Here is a 20,835-nt window from a genome sequence, read left to right on the forward strand (position 1 = left end):
GTAGTGTCCTGCTTGTTATGCAAAGTATAGGCAAACATAAGCCCCCAGTTGCTGTGGAAATGGCAGATATCGGAGCAGACTTGGTACGAAAAGTGATTTAACAATATTTAACAATAAACTGAGCAAGCTCCGGAGCAGGTGATACCTGCCCGATGCTCCTGATTAATACTTCCTCTACTACTTCACTTTACAGTTTCTTTTGCTTATTTATTAAACGAAATCTATTTATTATTATTTTAGCAAACAGAGGTACCAGGTGGGGCTTTATTTTCGTCTTCAGCTTTTTGTTTGAAGGACGTTTTGAAGGGGACAATCAAAGTCCAACAACTCGCTGACCAGATTGTTGTCATCCCAAACTCGCAGCGAAGCCATTCAATGTGCCCCCCTCCTCTTGTTCTTTCTGGCAAAGAGCTGCTGGGAGAGAAAAAAAGGAAAAGGAAACTTCTTCAAGAAAGGAAAAACATCTTAAAAACATTTAATTGCAACCCGGATGCCATATGTACACCTCTTGTGAGACCCTCCAACAATGTGACTGCCTTTCAGAAAGTATGGAGTGCGCCTTTGGAGACGTGTGCGCTTTTGGAGAGGTGCGCGCGTCGTGACCAGCATGACCCCGACCACACTTTGCACAAGAAGTAATTCACTTTTAATGTGCTTTGGAGTTTCCTTTCACAGGCAATGCATTGTACCTCTCACCCCAGCTTTTGAAGACAGTGTACACCAATTACAGTGGAATAGCTGTCCTTTGGGGACAGTTTGTCTTTTTGTAAAGATTGGAGATTTTAAGCACAAATAGGGCTGTGGCTGCTTGTCGCCCCTTTTCAAACCCTAAACTACTGCAGAATGTGTTTTTTTTTCTTTGTTTCTGATAGCTTCTTTACGATGCTGCTTGTGTTAATTAGTGGCTCTTGGTAGATATAAAAGAGAACATGTGAATTATTTCCAAATTGATGAAATACTTAGTATAACATTTAGGTAATATTTACTCATAAATTTATTATTTAATCAGGGAAATTAGCATACTTTTTTATTTTTATAAATTTCTATAAATAATTGTATTATTTATAGTGTAGCTTTTAATTTGAAAAGTTTTATTTGATTCAAGTGAAATACAGCTGCTTTTAACTGAAGTATTTGACATAATTTAATATATTATTTAATTTTTGCATTACAACTCAGTTTGTTCATTTTAAACACGTATGAATTTAGCCTAACTAACTGGTGAAGACATGCTGTCAGGTCCCTTTAACTTTAAACAGCAAATCATTTCCATTTTTTTCACAATAGTAATTCACAACGAGGGACATTAGCTAAAGTGGGTTATTTGTTTGAGAGAAGCAATCCAATCAAAATAGTTATATCCTCCATATTAAAATACCAAACAATTGTAATTAGTTTAAAAGTGCCGTTTTGGAGAAAGAACGGTATTCAAGATATCAATTTAATTTTGATAATTTTGCAAACGAGTAGGCTATGATATGTGTTTATGATGAAAATATGATCCTCAAATCATTCTGGGTGATTTACTGTGTAGTAGACTTAAACCTGTATGTATAAGGAGATCATGTCACACCCAGCTACCCTGTGTTTACTGGCTGCGTTATTGTCTCAAAAATGTATGTTTCTTCATCGTCTTGTTGTTGGATATGTAGTTACAGTACTCGGCAGCTCTGTGGCGCTGTTTTCACTCCCAGAAAGAAAACTACATTCACCTCATTACAAAAGTAAACCGAATGATGCCTTCAGGAATATCGAAGATATCGAAATTATAAGTAGAATAAAGGTGAACCTCCCAACACAGGTGTAAATATGAATATGCCACAGGATTACCACCATTTTAAACGATCCAGAACTTCCCAGATACATCGCTGTCACTTCAGACATCGCTTTTCTTTCACAACAATAACACCCTCCGCTGTATTTAATTTTTTTTCTTAGAAAGTTTTAGCTTTGGTAATCTGGTCCCCAAATTTTAAAATGTATCTTACTTTCAAGCATTTCATGAAATGGGTGGCTTAAATATTTATTGTGTTACATTACAAATTAAAATTTTATTAAAACTATTTGAACAAAGTTAATTGTCATTAAGATGGATAAATACAATGAAAATAGTTTAAAGAATAATATCTAAAGAATACAACTTTTCTGGGGGCGGGTGGGACTGAATGTAGCTCCAGTATTTCCAAAACTCCTGGTCGTTCGCCCTGCTTATCAAATGCGCTCACACGACCGGTAGTGGCTTTCACGAGGAGCCTTTGAACGCAGCACTAACTCGTCCAGTTGTGCGCGTGAAAACGTGCGACGCCGCCGCCGCCGGTTCGATAGAAGATCTGCAAAGCGCGCGCGCCGCCACACAAAGAGCAACACTTCAAAGCGCACTGTTGCCAGATCCAAACAAGCGCAGTGCGCGCGCAGCTCCATCACACCGCCAGTTACTTCCTGAATCAGAGTTAGCTTGCTGCTGTGTTTGATAGTAGCATGTAGATGCAGACCGTCGGAGGTGACTTTGCCCAAGAACCAGACACAAAAAAGAGGACAGTTTGCCTCGTCGACATGGATTACTGGGTAGGTGCCGCTTCACTTTATTCCGTTTTGTCACGTTACATCCGGTGTGGCTCGCGGGACGATGACAGTGCTGCTGCAAGACGCTCGAGGGGGCGAAGACTTGTTTATCAAAAGTGAAGTTAGGTAATGACCCGACTTGTTTTTCTCCGAGTGATGCCCCGATTCAACAAACAATGCGTCCAACAGCGAGGCTTGTTACCACAGCTTTACGCTACTCAGTTGAGGCTTTTTGTGAAGAAACATTTCGCCCCCCCTGAGATGGGACATTCATGTTTTCAGACACCCATACATGTCTGAAATACTGTATACATGTATACCCACACACGTGATGTTTCATGTGCGGCTGCCGCGAAGTCTAAATGTGACTCCTTGTTTTGATGAGGTACTTCCTCTGCATATGCTTTAAAGCTCCCTCCTATTGTTTATTGTAGCACCCACTGTTTAAAATTAGAGATCCTGCACAACATAAACCTGCAGGAAGTTTCAACAAAGCGTTACCCTCAGGGGGAGGGGAGGGGAGAGGGAGGGGGGCTGTTCACATTTGTTGGGTTTTCCTTAAAGGTGCTCAATCAACTTTTTGTTGCTGCAGACAAAAAGACTCATCACTGGAGGACAGCTCGTCTGACACAGATCTGCTGCCAGGGCAAAGACTCAAAGTTTGAGTCAACTTTCCAGCTGTAATTATTTCCTGATCTCTTCATGTCTCTTTGACTCACAGCCGAGGTGATGTTGTGCGACTCTGCAGTCAGTTTTCCTTTGATGTATCCCAAGAGCAGCCACCTCATACCCAGTACATTTCCATGAGAACATGTCCTCCCCTCGGAGACAACAAAAGGTCTCCTCACAGAATAGTCAGTCAAATGTTGTAATGGGGGGAGAAAAGGAACGGGCGTCCACTGGTTAACAAGAGTCAGACAATACTGGCACGAAAGTCCTTTGTGTGGTGTAGGTGTAAGTTTTCCTGACGGACAGATAGCACTGAATGGTTTGGAGAAGTGTGGGCGGACCTGAAGGTGAAATGTAGACTGAAAATGTGTTGGATAACAGAAAGAGGTCCTTATCTGAAAGAGCACACTTGTCTTCTGCAGTGATGGTAGATAGCATCACTTAATCTTTTTCTTTATGACTGATACGTGGCAGAGGTCACGCAGGCACTTGGTACTTTTCTACATGACATACTTTACCTGTTATGAAAACTCAAGTCAAGGCGCCCGTCCAACATTTGTTCACGGCTTCTTTTCCGTTGCGTCCCAGTCGGCTCTCCGCAGCTGATCCTGCCAAACCTGAACGAGAACACGTTATTCGAACAGGCAGGTATGGCAGCTGTTGTCCAGGCGTGGTGGGGTGGCGTGGACGGCGGGGGACTCCTGTGGCTTACTGGCAGCTCAGACCTCCACTTAAGATTTACTGGGAAAAAAAACCTTTCATCTGAGCTTCAACTGCTTCGTATGATTCAACTGTAATAATAATAATAATAATAATAATAATAGTAACACCTCACATCCTCACAGGTTGGAGCAAACGTTGAGACACCTGTGACATAATAAGCAGCGTTTCCATTGCGCAAGGGGCCACTTGCAGAATTGTGCCATTATATGATGTTTATTTCAGGCAGCACTGATTGTGATTACTTAAGATGTTGTCTTTTGAACTTTAAGCTTTCTTCATCTGATTGTGGCTGAGTTGGAGAGTCCTGCTGTCAAACTGCCAGCTATTGAGCCATAAAATCCCTGAAGTGGGAGAGACAAAGATGATTTGACAATTTAGTTGCACTTATGTAATGAAATTGCATACATCCAGGACATGGTCCAACCTTACATCCCAGCCCGCTCCCTCCGCTCTGCTTCTACCAATCGGCTTGTTTCTCCCTCACTGAGCTAGACACTCTACTAAATCATGACTGTTTGCTGTCCTGGCTCCTAAATGGTGGAATGAGCTCCCCACTGACATCAGGACAGCAGAAACTCTGTACATCTTCCGCCGCAAACTAAAAACACACCTCTTCTGACTTTACCTTGAACAGGAGAACTTTAGTAGCACTTAAGATGACACTTACTGATAGCACTTGGTAGTTTGGCTTTCTTGAAGAAATTGTATTTTCTTGATTCCTGTTGTTCTGGGTTTTGTACCATCATGGTTGAAATGCACTTATTGTAAGTCGCTTTGGATAAAAGCGTCAGCTAAATGAAATGTAATGTGATGTAAAAATTGATGGGTGTTTTACTGTGATATTGCTGCAGCTTAAGACTCACTTGGATCCTCTCAGGCTGTGAAAACTCAGATTTTTGACATTATTTGAATTTTTTTTATGATATAAGGCATAGATGTAGAACAACACTCAGAGATCTGCGTATTAACAGGCAAACTTCCTGTCTTGTCCTATCATGACTGATTGCAAAACATCCCCTCAGCTGGCTGGATGTGTTGTGTTGCCAGCTCCGTGGTGGGAGGAGTCTCGGTGGTGGGAGGAGTCTCGGTGATCGTCCCCGGTTGGCTGAGAGCTCCTCTTACTCTCACCTGGGGCACACAGAGCCCAGTGACAGTCAGAGGAAGAGCTGACAGGGTTTTAGTGAGAGAAGGAATAAACACTCTGTAGGTGTGACAATGTCTTCTGATGTGAGTACTTCAACTTTAACTGACTTCTAACCAGATTTAAACGTACCCGAGCACCTCGAGCTGTTATTGAAGCTACTTCAGTGATTACTTCAGCATGTTCTCGTGCTGGGGAAAGTTACCTGCCTTTAAAAAGCTTTATGAAACACATGTTTCCTGTTCCTCATGTGTTGTCAGTCACGCTCGAGAACATTTCTACTTCACTGTTGGTCAGAATTCTTGAACTGTACTTTTAGATGCCTGACTGAATTAATCGTGTTGCATATGAAGATTTAGGGCCTGAGTTGCAGTATTTTATGAGCTAATATGCTGAGTTATTACTGTAATTTGATGTATGTGTATCTGCATGTATTGCAGATGTATAAATCTTTGAGAATGTCTCATAAAAATGAACTGAAGTAGAATTATTGCCTCGTTTTGAAATAAAATAGTAATGATGGAGTTTCATCAGCAGCTTACGTATAAACATAATCATGAGAAAAGATTTCTAACATGCAGAGAGGCTGACCGATACTTTTACAGACCCCAATGCAGAAAAAGATGCTTTGGGTAATTTAGAAATTGTTCAATTAGTTTTGTTTAATAGTTATTTATGATAATTATACTCTCAGTGAAGTTCCCCATTTCAATTCTCTGCTGTTTTTTTTTTTTAGAGAATAAAGTTGATTGTTAAAGTGTAAGATATCCTTCCTCCATTACATATCTTTCTCTCAAGTGTTTGAGGAACACATTTTGCTTGATATTTCAAAATTGGAATTTATTTTTACTTCCTAATATTGATATCAACCTTGGCCCTAAAAGTCCAGTGTCGGTCGGACACTAATTTACAGTGACGTAAGAGTCTTATGACTTCCTTCAAATTTAAATGCTGACACTTCAACATGTTGTAATGTGTGTGTGTGTGTGTGTGTGTGTGTGTGTGTGTGTGTGTGTGTGTGTGTGTGTGTGTGTGTGTGTGTGTGTGTGTGTGTGTGTGTGTGTGTGTGTGTCTCCAGAGTGCCTTGGAGGTGTATAAGGAGATGGTGCTGCTGTACCTGGAGGAGGGCCGACGGCAGGTCAACTCCCGTTGCGGGGACCTGGAGCCGTGGCAGATCATCGGCGTGTCGGTCATCACCACACTGGGAGCGGTGTGGGTCAAAGGCTTCCTCTTCCAGCAAGAAAGTAATCTTTCACACATGACGCTCGAGTACAAAGAAGGAGTCTCAATCAGGGACGATAACACATGAAGTCGGCTAACAGTCACAGAGCTTTTGGAGTCCGTGCTCACATTTGGCCACTTTCACAGTGTAGTTTAGCAGAGTTTGGCTCCCACACTGTACTTTGTAATCACATTCTTTTTTTTTTTTTTTTTTATATAATAACAATAAACTTTATTTCTATAGCACTTTTCTAAACTTCAGTTACAAAGTGCTTTACATAAAATAAGCCATTAAAACAAAACAACAAGTGAATTCTGAGAAGTCTTAACAACACAGTGAACTTATAAAATAAATAAGAATTGATCACTAAAATCAGCAAAGGCTCTCCGATAAAAGTATGTTTTAAGAAGAGACTTAACAGATGTCACTGACTCTGCAGACCTTATTTCCTCAGGCAGCTCGTTCCATAACTTGGAACGACTTTAATATGTGTTTTAACATCTTCTAATCGACTGTATGTTATCTCAAAATTTGGTCTCAGCCGTTGAGTGAGTATCATTTTTATAGAAACCTGTCTTTCCCTGCTACTCTGCATTTAGCGTATGAAAGTGCAGTACTTGTGTGTTTGTCTGAGAAAAACCTTCAATCAACAAGACTTTCTAGATCTTCTATCAACCAATCAGTGGTTCAATTCATCAGCACTCATCTTACTTCACTTCAGAGAGCGTGAAAGGTGACAACGAGGCTTCAGTCCTTCCATGGTCAGAATAAAATACCTCATGAATACGCCTCCGGTTTCTCAGAGCACGTCTCGTCTTGACGTGTGACTGCAGACCCCAGTCAGCTGTTTAATAGTTTGTGGTTGAATGTGTGCTAGCGTTTCACCACAGCTGCTGCCTCGTCTCTTTGCCTAATAGGTCTCACATCCCGAATCAAGAAGCAGTGCTTTCGAATCATCAGAAAAATCCCCTTTGTTGGCGTGACAGTAAGTATCAGCGGTAAATCTCTTCCTTCTTTGTCCCAACAAGCACTGACTCTGTTGTCTGAGGCTCTCATGAGTCACTCTTGGATGACTGCATATCCAAGAGGCGGTGGCGGTGGTGGTGGTGGTGTTCAGACCTTTGCCATACTTAACATCACCCGGTGGTGATAATGTGTGGTTACTTCTGGTCAGTCGGCCACACTGTTACTTCACTGATGATTTTCCTCTCTGTTGTTTTTACTGACAGCTGATGCCCATGAAGTAACTCATTCTTCTCTTTATATCAGATTCAGAAGCAGCTGAACAAGGCTCTGGATGACATGTCTGTCAGTCTGTGTACTCTGAAGGAGGGGATGAGCTACACTACAAAGCTGCCCTCTAAAGGTCTGGCTCAGAGCCAAGTCATGGACAAGATCAGAGAGTATGAAACCTTGAGTAAGTACGAGCCTTATCTGTGTTATCTTCCTGAATGTTATTTTCTAATCTCTATTCCTGATAAGAAAAACATGTCGTCTTTTTTTTTTTCCTCTTGAAAAGAAATGCCTTTATGAAAGGCAGAGATTTCTGAAGGCATGATGTGTCGTTGCAGATGAGGTGCAGTGGGAGAAAGGCTGTGTTTCTGGAGCAGTGTACTGGGGGGATGAATCACTGACTAAACTCCTGGTGAAGGTATGCGTCTGTATACATGTCTGGACTTTGCTATTCCGAACACGAACAACTCGAGGTCGAGCTTGAATACATTTTACTGTTGGTTACAATCAGCAGCACAGAGTCGGACTTTTGTTACTTTTCATTATTTTAAATCTCGGGTTTTTGTTTTTCTTCATGACTCACTGTAAATAACTAGAGTAAATGAAAATTTGTAGTTCTTTTGTAGCTCATTCATTTTTGCGTTTGTTCTTCAGGTATATGGAGATTTTGCGTGGAGCAACCCTCTTCATCCCGACATCTTTCCTGGCGTGAGGAAGATGGAGGCAGAGGTTGTGAGAATGTCTTGCACACTTTTCCGCGGTGGACCGAACTCCTGTGGGACAGTAAGTCCCCACACACAGCCGCTTGAGAAGCCTTGAGAATAGAGTACTAGATAGATACTAGAAAGTAGATAGATAGTAGATGAAGAGAAATATTTGACTTCTTACCTATCTATGAATGGCAAAAGTATGTGAACCTTTGCTTTTATTGTCTGGTGTGACACCTACAGTCAACTTATCAATCAGTCCTGCACATCAGCGAAGAGGAATTTCTTCTTCTACTCTGGAACGTTGATTGTTTACTTCAGATGAACCGCTCGCTTCAGGTCCCTCCACAACATTTCTAATAGATTAAGATCAGGACTTTGAAACATGAACTGTATTCCTATTTCGCAGAATAACTTGTTTGAGTTATTTTCTGGCTTTATAACTCACTTTCTTTAGAGATTCAGTTTACAGATAGATGTCCTGACATTTTTCTTTTGGTATTCGCTGGTGTAATTCAGAATTCGTTCTTCTTTCAACGATGAAAAGCCGTCCCGGCCCAGATGCAGCAAACAGGCCCAAACCATGATACTACCACCACCCTGTTTCACAGATGGGATGAAGTTCTTATGCTGGACTGCTGTGTTTTCCTTTCGCCAAACATAACACTTCTTATTTAAACCAAACAACCTTAGTTTGGTCCCATCTGTCCATAATGGAGCTTTCTGTATCCAACCTGCCATGCAAACATGTTGTTCACTGTTCTCCTGGCGGTGGACTTATGAACATTAACAATGTGAGAGATGCCTTTAGTTGCTGAGAAGTTACCCTGGGTTCCTTTGTTGACCTCATGCACTATTAACCGCTGTGTACTCAGAGTTATCTTTTGTTGGTCTCCCGTTCCTGGGGAGGCTGACAATGGACTTGAATTTCCTTCATTTGTACACTATGTACACTCTGACTGTGAACTGCTGAAGCCCAAATTCTTTAGAAACGGTTTTATACCCTTTTCCACCCTGAAGAGCATCAACAACCCTTTTTTGGAGGAAATCTTCTCTGTTCGTGCCGTGATACACTTCAACAAACATGTTGTGGACCTCAGACTTTGATAGATTTCTGTTCCTTAAATGAAACGGGGAACTCATTCACATTCGATTGTCATCCCATTGATTAAACTCTTAATTTCAACTTCAAATGAACTCCTCATCTTCGAAGTCCACATACTTTTACCACTCACAGATGTGTAGTATTGAATATTTTGTCTTGATAAACAAATGAGCAAGTACAATATTTCTGCCTCATTTGGTTAATTATGTTCTCTTTTTTTTCTTTTAGGACTGATAATGTTTTAGGTCATATCTATGCAGAATTATAGAACAATCTAACCAAACAATACATGCACAGGAAACATACAAGCCAGTACACGGTTGGTGGACTTAGTTTGATGCATCTTTTCTTCCACTTTGTGCAGGTTACTTCAGGAGGAACTGAGAGCATCCTGATGGCCTGCAAGGCCTACAGAGACATGGCGTACGAACGAGGCGTCAAACACCCTGAAATGTAAGATGAGCTTTAGAAGACACGAGGCCGCGTCCAGGTTTTGTTTTTACGGAGACGGTCGTAAAATAATTTTTTGCGTTTTCCTTCCAACTTCTGCAGTCTTGCACCGATGAGCGTCCATGCAGCTTTTGACAAAGCAGCACATTACTTCGGGATGAAGCTCATTCACATTCCCCTCGACAAGAAAACTATGAAAGTAGATGTGAAGGTGAGAATCCGACATGCGCGGGCAGCATGTGCTAATTGACTGCTATTTATAAGACGTGCATTATTCCCACATTGTTTGCTCTCTTTTCAGGCGATGAAGAAATACATCAACAAAAACACGGCCATGCTCGTCTGCTCCACGCCGCAGTTTCCTCATGGAATCATGGATCCCGTTGAGGAAGTAGCAAAGGTCAGAAGTAGAAGATTTTTCCTTTTTAAATAGTTTCTGAAATGAAAACGGGGAAGTTAAATCCCTGAAACTTTCCCTCCGTGCGTTTCCAGCTGGCCGTTCGCTACAACCTCCCGCTGCATGTGGATGCCTGTCTGGGCGGTTTTCTCATCGTCTTCATGGCCAAGGCCGGTTACAAACTCCCCCCGTTTGACTTCACGGTAAAAGGCGTTTCCAGCATCTCCGCAGACACACACAAGGTAAGGAGTGGCGGTTTATTCCCTTCAGATCAACAATTCTGTTATTTAGTTTCTCTTGTTTTATTCTTTCTCTTACTAAAAAACTAAACATCCAAGTTCATGCAGCCTTAAACATTGTACCATGAGGGTGACAAGATTTAGTTTTTTAAGCTTGTATACACTGCTAGTTTTTCAGCTCTGTAATGTAGTCTCATTTATGCAATAAGTGTTGGAAAGTATCGTAACGTAATGTATCATTTAATCTGAACTGGACATCCTTGTTTGAATCTGTCTGTTTGTCACATTTCTCTCCAGTATGGCTACGCCCCCAAAGGTTCCTCCGTGATCCTCTACAGTGATAAGAAGTACCGTCAGTACCAGTACTTCGTAGCTCCGGACTGGCAGGGGGGAATCTACGCCTCGCCCTCTGTGGCCGGCTCCAGGCCGGGAGGGATCATCGCTGCCTGCTGGGCGACCATGATGCACATGGGAGAGAACGGATACGTGGATGCCACCAAGAAGATCATCAGCACCGCACGCAAGATCACAACACAGTAGGACGCACAAAAGTCATATGTTAATAACAATATGAGAACTCTTAAACCATAATTTAAGCCTCTGAGATTTATTTATCTTTTTTCTTCTTGATAGAATCCGCAAGATAAAAGGAGTGTTTGTGTTCGGGGAGCCAGAGGTGTCAGTGGTCGCGATCGGCTCGGATGTTTTCGATATTTTCCGTCTGTCTAATGCGTTGACATCAAAGGGCTGGAATCTGAACACCCTGCAGTACCCGTCCAGGTCGGTGCAACACAAATAACATTCATTTGATGGATTTAAATTTTGTTCAAATACTCACAACTGCGTGATGTCCTCTTTCACAGCATCCACATTTGTTGCACAGTTTTGCACACCCAGCCGGGGGTAGCCGACGAATTCATTCGTGAGGTCAAAGAGCAGGTCGCCATCATCATGAAGAACCCCAAAGACAAAACCACAGGAATGGTGAGTGAGACCGGACTGTGTACACACAGGACGAAGTTAGAAAATTAGTCCAGTCAGTTCTCTGAATCAATAACTCACCGCTTTGCTCTGATGTTCAACGGTCCGACAGTCTGTAACGGAGCTGCCGCATGAAGTAAAATTCACATCGACAGTTAATTTACCGCACAGTTTCCAATCAGCTGATGTATGTGTCTGTGGACTGTCGGAGGAACCCAAAGGAGAAAATATTCCCTCATTTAAGTGCTGATTCAGCATTTAAATCAGAAACAACCAACTTCATTTTCATCTTTGTCTGTACTCTTTACCATGCCGTCGGCCTGTATGGCTTTTTTTTTCTTTTTCTTGTTGTATTAAATGTGAATTTAAGTGGACACCAGCAGCATCAGCCTGCACTGTGCCTGGCAGGTTTGTTAGCTGCATTGGTCACACCGAGGACAAAGAAATTGAACAAGGTCACAATCACAGCCGAGAATTACCAGACCCAGATTCACTGCGTGAACACACTTGATGAAGGATTGTTTCCAATCGTTGCACCCTAATGGGTGTCGACCTCGGGTTCATTTAAAAACGATTAGAGCAACCTTTAACCAATGAGCATTGACCATCATGGACTGAATATTGACCGCCATCTTCGGAAAATCGACGTACTTAGCCATCCCAACCGGTCACTGATTGGTCCGCCTCGCGGGGGAAACCTTATAGCAAACAGGGTTTCCAGACTATAATCACTGCAAAGACTGAAGCTGTGAGCAACAGTCTGGTCTATGCTGCTAACTTCTTGCCCATTTGCTAAAGAGCTTCTTGATAAAAGGTTGAACCGTTGCGAACAAAACTTCATGACGTCAACGCAAGTTATCAAAGTTGACAGGGAGTGAGGTCATTGGACAAACAAATTTAGAATTTCCCAGCATGCCTTCATCTTTTCATAGGCAATGACCCAAAACCTTTATTGTTATACACAATAAGCACCCGTTTCTAGTTAAGTTGTTGAACGGTTGTCTTGAAGTTGAAAGGGTCAATGCGTGAGAGCGTCTGTCCCAACGTCATTATGTTGTCCATGGACCCCTGACAGCCTGTGAGCAACGCACTATTTGCACAGCTGAAAGTTACAACGTTAATGCTTGACATTCATTTTACAAAAATAAGAACAAAAAGACTCTTTGATTTTGACACACTTCCAGTAGACATTAAAAAGTGTCACATCTGTGCCACACTTTAACTAAAAGAAGGTATTGATGCAGTTTATTTCTGCATCTGACATTGTGGGAAATGTAGAAAAATACCTGAAAGTAGTCAAGACGGGCTTCTAAAAAGTGGTTACACCTAGAAATGTATAATGCAGCACTGAACCTCTAAATCTCTAAATATTTGCTGCTGTCTGAGGCAGAAGATCTGTTTAGTTGTTTCCTTTATTTCTGTGCACTTATTAAAACTCCTTCATGTCTTCCTGTTGTTTCAGGGAGCGATCTACGGCATGGCCCAGTCCATCCCAGACAGGTCCATGGTGACGGAGATCTCCCGAGGTTTCCTGGACTGTCTCTACAGCACCGAGGTGGCCAAATCAAACACCAGCCACATGAACGGCAACGGCAAAGCCCACTGAACTGGGACCGGGCCGCCGCACGCAGGGAAACGCGCTCGCCTCCTCCCCAGAGCTCCGAGTTAATCACACAACGGTTGCCTTATCTTGCATTACTACACCGTACGGAAAACATCTGCAAAGATCTTTGAAGCACAAGCCATCGTCATTTTAAACAGCTCAGATGGAAATCGGTTGTAAGAGACAGAATGACTGGGTCCAAACGAGCTTTAGTCTTTTAATTTGATTTTAATTATGTAGTGGAAATGTGTGCGTGTGCGTGTGTGTGTGTGTGTGTGTGTGTGTTGTTTTGTTTTTAAAGTTCATTTCAATTTAAGGTTAATGTTCTAATACATGTCTGTCATGATCTCTACTGATTGCGTAGCAAGACCATTCAGTTATTTTATTTGTATTTTTTTAATGCCAGAACATTTCAGCTCGTCACTGCTTCACCATCTGTGATGACTCGGCAAAAAAACACAAAGCCACTGAGAACCTGTTCGCATCGCTGTGCTGCCCTCTAGCATGAAACCCGATGTACTGATCATGTAGCAGAGAACATAATCAGGTTAATCTGTAAATCACTTGAAACTGCAGCTCTGACGTTCCGCTCGAACTTCGTCTCTAAGCGTGAACGCGTGTTTTGTCAGCACTTGACGTTGCTTTTGTTTTACGTCTGCGTTCGTGCTCTTATCAACGGTTGGATTCGTAGACAGCGGCAGAATGATTTAGATAGTGGGAGCTTTTAAATGTCATTAATATTCAACAAAAGACAGGAGAACAAGGGCATTCATGTTTTCTGAAAGCGGCAATCCAAAGTTTATCAGCCACTTTGATTGTTTTATGACCATCTCCACTCCGTAGTCGCTTGTCTCGGATCTTAAACAGGCCGGACCGGAGGCTTCGTTTCAGCTCCGGTCTGCTGTAACATTAACGCATTATTTCCTCGGCCGTCTGCGTTGTAGTCGTCTCTGCGTCACCTTGTTGTATTAAATTGTCTCCTAATTCAATCTACCTCAGTTTCCACTCAATGCAAACGTCATGCATTCATTCATCCACTGAAACACGGTCTAACAGGGCGACGTGTTTTCATTTCTAACATGATGGACGTCACATTGTCGGGGCATTTGATTAACTAATAAAGTGTTCTTAAATACACAGACAGAGAGGAAACAGACCCACTGTGACGGAGATTTCTGATCCACAGACCGACAAATTCAATAGTTTCCTATCTTTGGAGAAACTACTTTAGTAAATATCCACTCAGCCGGAACGTTTACTGACAGGTCGACAACTTAACAATGCATACTGTAACACCAAAAGGATCTTGTTCTCTTTATTTCACATGCTTTCCTGATGTTGTTGAAATGATTTCCATGTTTGTGCAATATGTATCTTTTCCTTTCATGAAGTGAAACGATGGGGAACGCTCTGATATTGATGTTCAAGTCATTAGAAGAATACTAGTAAATGAAAGTCTATCAGCTTTGTTAGTGCAATTTAAGCATTTGTGTGACCACTGGGTGTTCAGTAATCACTTCATTTGTGTGTGTTTTTTGTGTGTGTTTTCACTAACTGTGTTTTTATGTCCTGATGAGTTTTAAAGAGATTAGACATGAATGTATTTAGCGTCTTACATGTGCAAGAATTTTCTCAGCTTTTAGTCGGTGCTTATTTTAAAACACGGCCGCTAACGGTGAAAGCTCGTACCATCATCATCATCCCACCCATCCTGAAACTCTCCGCCCGCTGACAAGGTGTGGAAACACATGCCTGTGCAAAAACAAAAACGAAATGTGGAGAAATATTATCCTCCAAAATTATGATTGTTTGGCCAAGAAATCTATTTTGAATACTAACTTTGAATATAAATTCCTCTTTAGGCCGAAATCTTCAACAGATTATTAACAAGTCTACGCAGAAAGTATACAATCTGCCTGGCTTGTATTCTTCTTCTGTGGTGACACATTGTAGCAATAATAAGTGTTTTAACTCATGTCATCATAACAGTTATTCTCTAATATCATGGGTTTGGCTTCATAACGACTCAAATGCACCCTTATTAAAATGTGTTAATTTGAAGAGAAGACCATCAGAGTACTGGATCGAATCACATCTCCATCGTAGATCCGTCTTGACTTTCACTGTGTCATCATGTGTGAGGCACTGAATGTATCTCTGCTCGTGTAAGAGTGCATCCTCATTCACCAGATGGAAGTTCAGAAACGTGATGTTTTCTCCTGGAAGAAGATCCTCATCAAACCCTGTTAACCCACTCTGTTAACACGCTGCGTTGACCACAGCAGGCCGTGTTGTGTTTTCAATAAAATGCATTCAGTCTGACGAGGAGATCATCTTCTGGTCGTTTTTTGTTTTTATTCACAACACAAACACACTGACGGGAAAAACAACATTTTATTAACACAGTATAAAAACATTTGGCCCATAAGACACTAGTTGGGACAGAAGGACGCATGTACCACTGTGAATGTGTTGTATTAACTGGAATGGTTGCTCAGACATCACTTCATTTTTTTTTATATCTTAGTTTTTAAACGTGATTTGACCATTTCCTTCATCTTCTAATCTTTTTTTCTTGATGTATAAACCCAACAGTAGCAGCTACAGTGGGTCCTCTGCAGTCTGACACTCACAGCTGGATGTCTCACAATGAACCGACAGTAAATAGCTCTTATTCTTTGGGTTTTGCAGGTCACATATTCAGAAGAGCCGTGACTTCCAGCGTTTCAGTTTTCACATCAGAGACGCTTGGTCGATGAAGGAGGCCAAAGTGATGTCATGCTGGGACAGCCCACCGCAGTCATGGGTGCTGAGAGTGATCTGGACCTGAGAACAGAGGACAATGGAGCAGAGAGGGGAAATCTGTGAGTATGACGCTCACATGACCAGAACAGGCCGATTATTTTTCTGAAGTGAATTTCACTACGTTTGACACTCGAAACTTTCCACTGACGTACTCTGAACCCAAAGATTAATGACCTGAGATTGTCATTTGTCACAAAATGATATAAGCAGCGATGAGTCAGCTGAAGCGAAGGCCATGAAAAAGTGTCTTTGATGTTTTTGTGACAAAACCACTTGAAATGTACTAAAAGTAGTTGACGTGCAGGAAAGGTAAGCAGCACGGTAACGGTGAAATCAACCGAATTGAAAGCTGCAGAGTAGACCAAACACGGCACTGTCAACCCAGTATGCCAATATTCAAATCTGACAACAAAAAAAAAGGGAAAAAAAACACGGAAAATTTCAGCGTCAACAACGACCCGCTAGCTGAGTGGTTCAGCAGGCAGCACGTGCACACAGGCCTTGAGCAGGAAGTCCCCGGTTTGATTTGATCTTTGCTGCATGTTAGTCTCCTCTTACCCTCATTACCTGTCAATCCCTGACTGCTGCAATCAAATAGAGTCATTAAAATGTCCAAAAAAAGATGTTGTAGTTCCCAATTCTTTAACACAACCCACCTGAAGTCTTCTGATTGAAGTGACTGAACCCAGTGACTGAACCCAGTACTCGCACCCCCCCTCCCCCTATCTCACTTTGCTCTTAAAAATAAATCTGTAGCATCTATAGCAAGGACAGCCAATCTGAACTCAAACCCAGCTGTAATGTTTTCTATGGTTTTCACTGATTATCAAAAAATGTGCACATCTAAAGTCTTTATTGGTCCTTCATACCTTATTATAAACATTGAACCACTCAGGATGATGGTCCATCTTCTCTGCTTGTATAGCCACTCTAGACATGAAACCAAAAGCCTAAAAAAACCCACAAAAAAAACAAGCACTCACTCAGTCATGTACTGTGCATATAAATAATGTACAGGAGGGTTTTGTGAGTCAAAAACAATAAAATATTAGAACCTGATTGAAGTCTTTGAAGATAAACTCTTTATAAATGGCGTCCCGTCCAACAACCTCCACCCACTGAGCGCTGCGCAACAGGGGGAGGAGGTGGTTCCTCTCCTCCTCAGTCAGACCCTGGATCTTCCCAGCCTGTGAGGACAGAGCAGGAGGTAACAGGGGCAGATCACAAACACAAACTGTGATTGGTTGCACAGGATCCCATCTGGAAACAATGAGAGAGGCCGCTTTCTGGGTTTAAAAAAACAAAAACAAAAAAAACTAGCTGGTTCAAAGGTATGTGTGATGATGATGATGGTGGAGGGAGGGAGGGGAGAGGGGGTGTCAGTCAGTCAGTCAGTCACTGGCTTCCTAATCTTGACACATGATGCAGAATCACATGATTTAAAGTTGGGTTCATTCAGCCGTCCGGACCCTGTCAACATTTCACAACATCCCCTCACAGACACACAGGATGTCAGTGAATCTGGAAGTTTCATCGGAGGGCTTTGTCCCCAGATGAGCTTAAAAAAAAACAACAACAACAAGGCAAACAGACGTCTCACCCACAGCCTGGAGCAGAGCAGTGACATCAACAGGTATCATAGCAACGCTCTAATCTGCTCTATCAGCAGAGTGGCTGGGCAGCACACAAACAGCTCCCACTGGTTCAAACCTCATCCATTCTTCAAATAAAACAATTTTATACACACACACACACACACACACACACACACACACACACACACACACACACACACACACACACACACACACACACACATCCATCCGTGCAAAAACATATCAACAAACATGACACTGCATTGTATTGATCTATCTAAAAACCTTCCTCTGTCATCAAGCTTCAACAAATGGCGTTTCATTGAGTGAGTGTCAGCCGATGTCTGAGGCGGTGAGCGGCCGGAGAGCTTGTGTGTACTCACCATGTTTGCAGAGTGTTTTCATGCACAAGTGGAGGTTCAGCTCCAGCTCCCTGTTGCACGCAGGCAGATATGCTTTGGCAGCCAGTCAGAGCAGCTGGAATAAATCCATCCGACACACGAGCCGTGGGTCCTGCTTAGCTGCTCCTGCACAAGCCTGAGTTTAAATCCTCACTGCTGATTGGCTGATGTCAGGCACCTGTCAGCATGGGTTTAATCATGAACTGTCCTCTGTTGCACAAGAAAGCATGTGAGGCCAGATAGATTCAACACTGGAGGCCTGTGTTTGCTGTGTGATCAAAGAGCGAGAACTGCAACTTTTATTTTGTATTTTTTTTTGTATTTATTTATTTTTGGTTCTTGCCATTATCTTCTTTTAAATCTTTTTATTGATCTTGCAAATACTTTAGCCAGAAAAGGAGAACAGGATGTACAGGATACTACATTCAGTTGCGTGTCGCTTGGAGGTAGTGTACCTGTGACAGTCTGCCACTGAATACAGAAATAACAAATACAACAAACAAACAAACAAACACATCACTCTGAGGAGGTATGGTATAAAGATGGATTCAAACAGAGACAGAGGGAGGACTGCAACTTTGATACACTCTGTGATCTATTTTATACTGCGTATGCACACATATTAAACAGGAACTTAAACTTCAGAATAATAGTCCACTGATAATTTTGTTTTGGTTAAACAGGACAGCAGATTTAAAACGACAGTCTTCAGTTGACTGGAGTTCATGTCAGAGGTTAACGAGCTGCTCCTTTGAGGTCGCCCCAATGAACTCATCTGTCACAGCGAGTGCTCAGAGAAATGAAGTGGTTAATGAAATGAAAACAGGGAGGGAATGTGACAAGTGATCCGCATTTAACAGTCGACAGGAGATGGAAATGAGAAGGGTGCTTCGGTGTTTTAGTTAGAAAGGAAAGCAAAACCATTAAGATTGGAGTCAAATTGGAAAAGTAAAGTATCAGCTGCAGCATTTAAACCACTGACAGGTGAAGCACGAAATATAAAACAACAGTCCAGCAATAAACCTTTCCTTTATAAGGATTATAATGTTCAGTTGTTGTTTAATCTGATTGAGACAGGTGTTGATTTATTGAAATAGTCACTTTGGAGACTGTAATTTGTGGTGCTGTTGAACTGCACTGTGTGCTGTGTATTAGGTGTTCCTAATATTTTGTCAACCTTATTTATTCAAATAGGAGGACCACTATATTAGGAACACCTCTCTGTAGAGCTCAGTGCAGTTCAACAGCGCCACCTATTATAGTCTCCAGAATAACCATCTAAATAAATCAACACTTTCTAATCAGATTGAACAACAACTGAACATTATAATCCATATGAAGGGAGCATTTATTGATATCATACTTTATACTTCACCTGTCAGTGGTTTTAATGTTGCTGTTGATCGGCGTACGCAATAACCTTTTTAAACTTGTAAACTGACATCAATCTTGTTTTTTCCATCTCCCCCACAAATGATAAGAGTCCTTAAAGACCATGTAAAGCAAATTCCAAGATTTGCTTCTCAGTACATTATATACGTGTGAAATGAGTTGCTGAAAGCATGTGCAAAGTTTGAAAACGTTGTCGCACTGAAATATGGAGTTAGACCGTTGAACAGTTTCTCATCTGTCTTCAGCTCAGTTTTTTTTAGGCGGGGCTAAAATCTAGCTTCAGTACGTCACCAAGCTACCGCACAGACGGTTTATATAACCTTCTGCATGGCTCCTCCTCTCACACGGTGAAATGGCATACAAGCCTGGAGCTCATTTGCATAAGAAGTCATCCCACTCGACTTCAGTTCTACTCCTGCAGTAGTCAGATTGTTATTGTACATCAGCTAGCTGCTGCAGGACGTCTCCCTCCACCCGCAAGTTCATCTTTCCTGGAAGCAAGAACCTCCAAAGCAGCGCTGCATTGTTATTTAAATGTCCTACTGATGAAGAAAGGAAAAAGAGGTGGATTGGTTTCATGATGAGCCTCGCTAAAGGAGACGGTAGGATTAACACCAACAGCCGGGTCTGCAGGGACCATTTCACGAAGGATAGTTTCACCAATTTCCACCGGAGACGGACTGATTTCACGGACGTACCGCTTCTCCTGCATGCTCCGATAACCGCGGGATTGTTTTATGCGTCTCAATATAGCTCCGATAAGGAACTATAATATATGTAACTCTATTTTACATGTCGGGGTGATGGTAAACATGGACCAGAGGAGATATTGTCCTCCCGATTAATGAGGGTTGTTGTTTTTGTACTCCAGTGTAACGTTACAATCATCGACCCTCTCGGTTACATGTACCGGTACCGGTCCGGATAAACGAGCCCGACTACATGTGCAGGAGGCTGCAGAGAGCAGGAGGAGGAGGAGGAGGAGGAGGAGGAGGAGGGACATCAGTGGAAGAGAAAGACTTTCAGCTGGACCTGAGCAGGTTCAAAGTTTGAATTGACGTGATAAAATTAATTGACATGTGACGTAATGAATTGACATGTGACATAATGAATTGACATGTGACAATGAATTGACATGTGACATAATGAATTGACATGTGACATAATGAATTGACATGTGACAATGAATTGACATGTGACATAATGAATTGACATGTGACATAATGAATTGACATGTGACAATGAATTGACATGTGACATAATGAATTGACATGATAATGAATTGACATGTGACATAATGAATTGACATGTGACAATGAATTGACATGTGACATAATGAATTGACATGTGACATAATGAATTGACATGTGACAATGAATTGACATGTGATGTAATGAATTGACGTGATAAAATGAATTGACATGTGACATAATGAATTAACATGTGATATACTGCAGCGCTGTGCATGTTGCAGTCGTTACAGAACTAAATCAACTCCTCCGCTCTTATTATTGACACTATTGTAATGCAGGTGGTTAGAAGTAGTTGGAGACTCACTGTCTTCTGTCTGTGGTGTCCAGTTTGACTCCTGCGTTACAGATCAGGGGGAC

The 20,835-nt window shown here is 41.9% G+C and overlaps 2 protein-coding genes across 3 annotated transcripts; one reads left to right on the top strand and one right to left on the bottom strand.

Moving 5' to 3' along the window:
- Positions 1-2,495: 2,495 nt before the first annotated feature.
- Positions 2,496-15,354, top strand: sgpl1 (sphingosine-1-phosphate lyase 1). Of its 2 annotated transcripts, none has more exons than XM_069689959.1 (14): positions 2,496-2,565; positions 6,174-6,339; positions 7,235-7,302; positions 7,587-7,734; positions 7,889-7,968; positions 8,205-8,333; positions 9,727-9,815; positions 9,915-10,023; positions 10,114-10,212; positions 10,305-10,451; positions 10,746-10,984; positions 11,082-11,228; positions 11,312-11,432; positions 12,892-15,354. In XM_069689959.1, the coding sequence occupies exons 1-14, from the start codon at positions 2,554-2,556 to the stop codon at positions 13,033-13,035; spliced, it is 1,698 nt and encodes a 565-aa protein (XP_069546060.1). In that variant the 5' UTR covers positions 2,496-2,553; the 3' UTR covers positions 13,036-15,354. The 2 variants fall into 2 exon arrangements, with proteins under 2 accessions (XP_069546060.1, XP_069546061.1); XM_069689960.1 differs by lacking the exon at positions 2,496-2,565 and adding an exon at positions 5,111-5,181.
- Positions 15,355-15,407: 53 nt separating this feature from the next.
- On the bottom strand, positions 15,408-17,939 carry pcbd1 (pterin-4 alpha-carbinolamine dehydratase/dimerization cofactor of hepatocyte nuclear factor 1 alpha). Its single transcript, XM_069689961.1, has 4 exons — positions 17,816-17,939; positions 16,893-17,024; positions 16,707-16,787; positions 15,408-15,858 (listed from the first exon to the last, which is right to left on the bottom strand). The coding sequence occupies exons 1-4, from the start codon at positions 17,816-17,818 to the stop codon at positions 15,766-15,768; spliced, it is 309 nt and encodes a 102-aa protein (XP_069546062.1). The 5' UTR covers positions 17,819-17,939; the 3' UTR covers positions 15,408-15,765.
- Between the last annotated feature and the right edge of the window lie 2,896 nt (positions 17,940-20,835).

This window comes from Brachyistius frenatus, unplaced genomic scaffold (assembly GCF_029030835.1).
Source record: "Brachyistius frenatus isolate BFR_SWC_R1_liver_20210118 unplaced genomic scaffold, ASM2903083v1 Contig_8, whole genome shotgun sequence".
In the NCBI taxonomy this organism is placed as follows: domain Eukaryota; kingdom Metazoa; phylum Chordata; class Actinopteri; family Embiotocidae; genus Brachyistius; species Brachyistius frenatus.

What these genes read in the sequence shown, in the direction of transcription:
- sgpl1 (XM_069689959.1), top strand. An exon ending in CTTCCTCTTCCAGCAAGAAA is followed by an intron (nt 6,340 to 7,234) that starts GTAATCTTTCAC and finishes TTTGCCTAATAG; the next exon opens with GTCTCACATCCCGAATCAAG. An exon ending in ACCCTGCAGTACCCGTCCAG is followed by an intron (nt 11,229 to 11,311) that starts GTCGGTGCAACA and finishes CCTCTTTCACAG; the next exon opens with CATCCACATTTGTTGCACAG.
- pcbd1 (XM_069689961.1), bottom strand. An exon ending in TCTTCAAAGACTTCAATCAG is followed by an intron (nt 16,788 to 16,892) that starts GTTCTAATATTT and finishes GGGTTTTTTTAG; the next exon opens with GCTTTTGGTTTCATGTCTAG. An exon ending in GGTTCAATGTTTATAATAAG is followed by an intron (nt 15,859 to 16,706) that starts GTATGAAGGACC and finishes CTCTGTTCTCAG; the next exon opens with GTCCAGATCACTCTCAGCAC.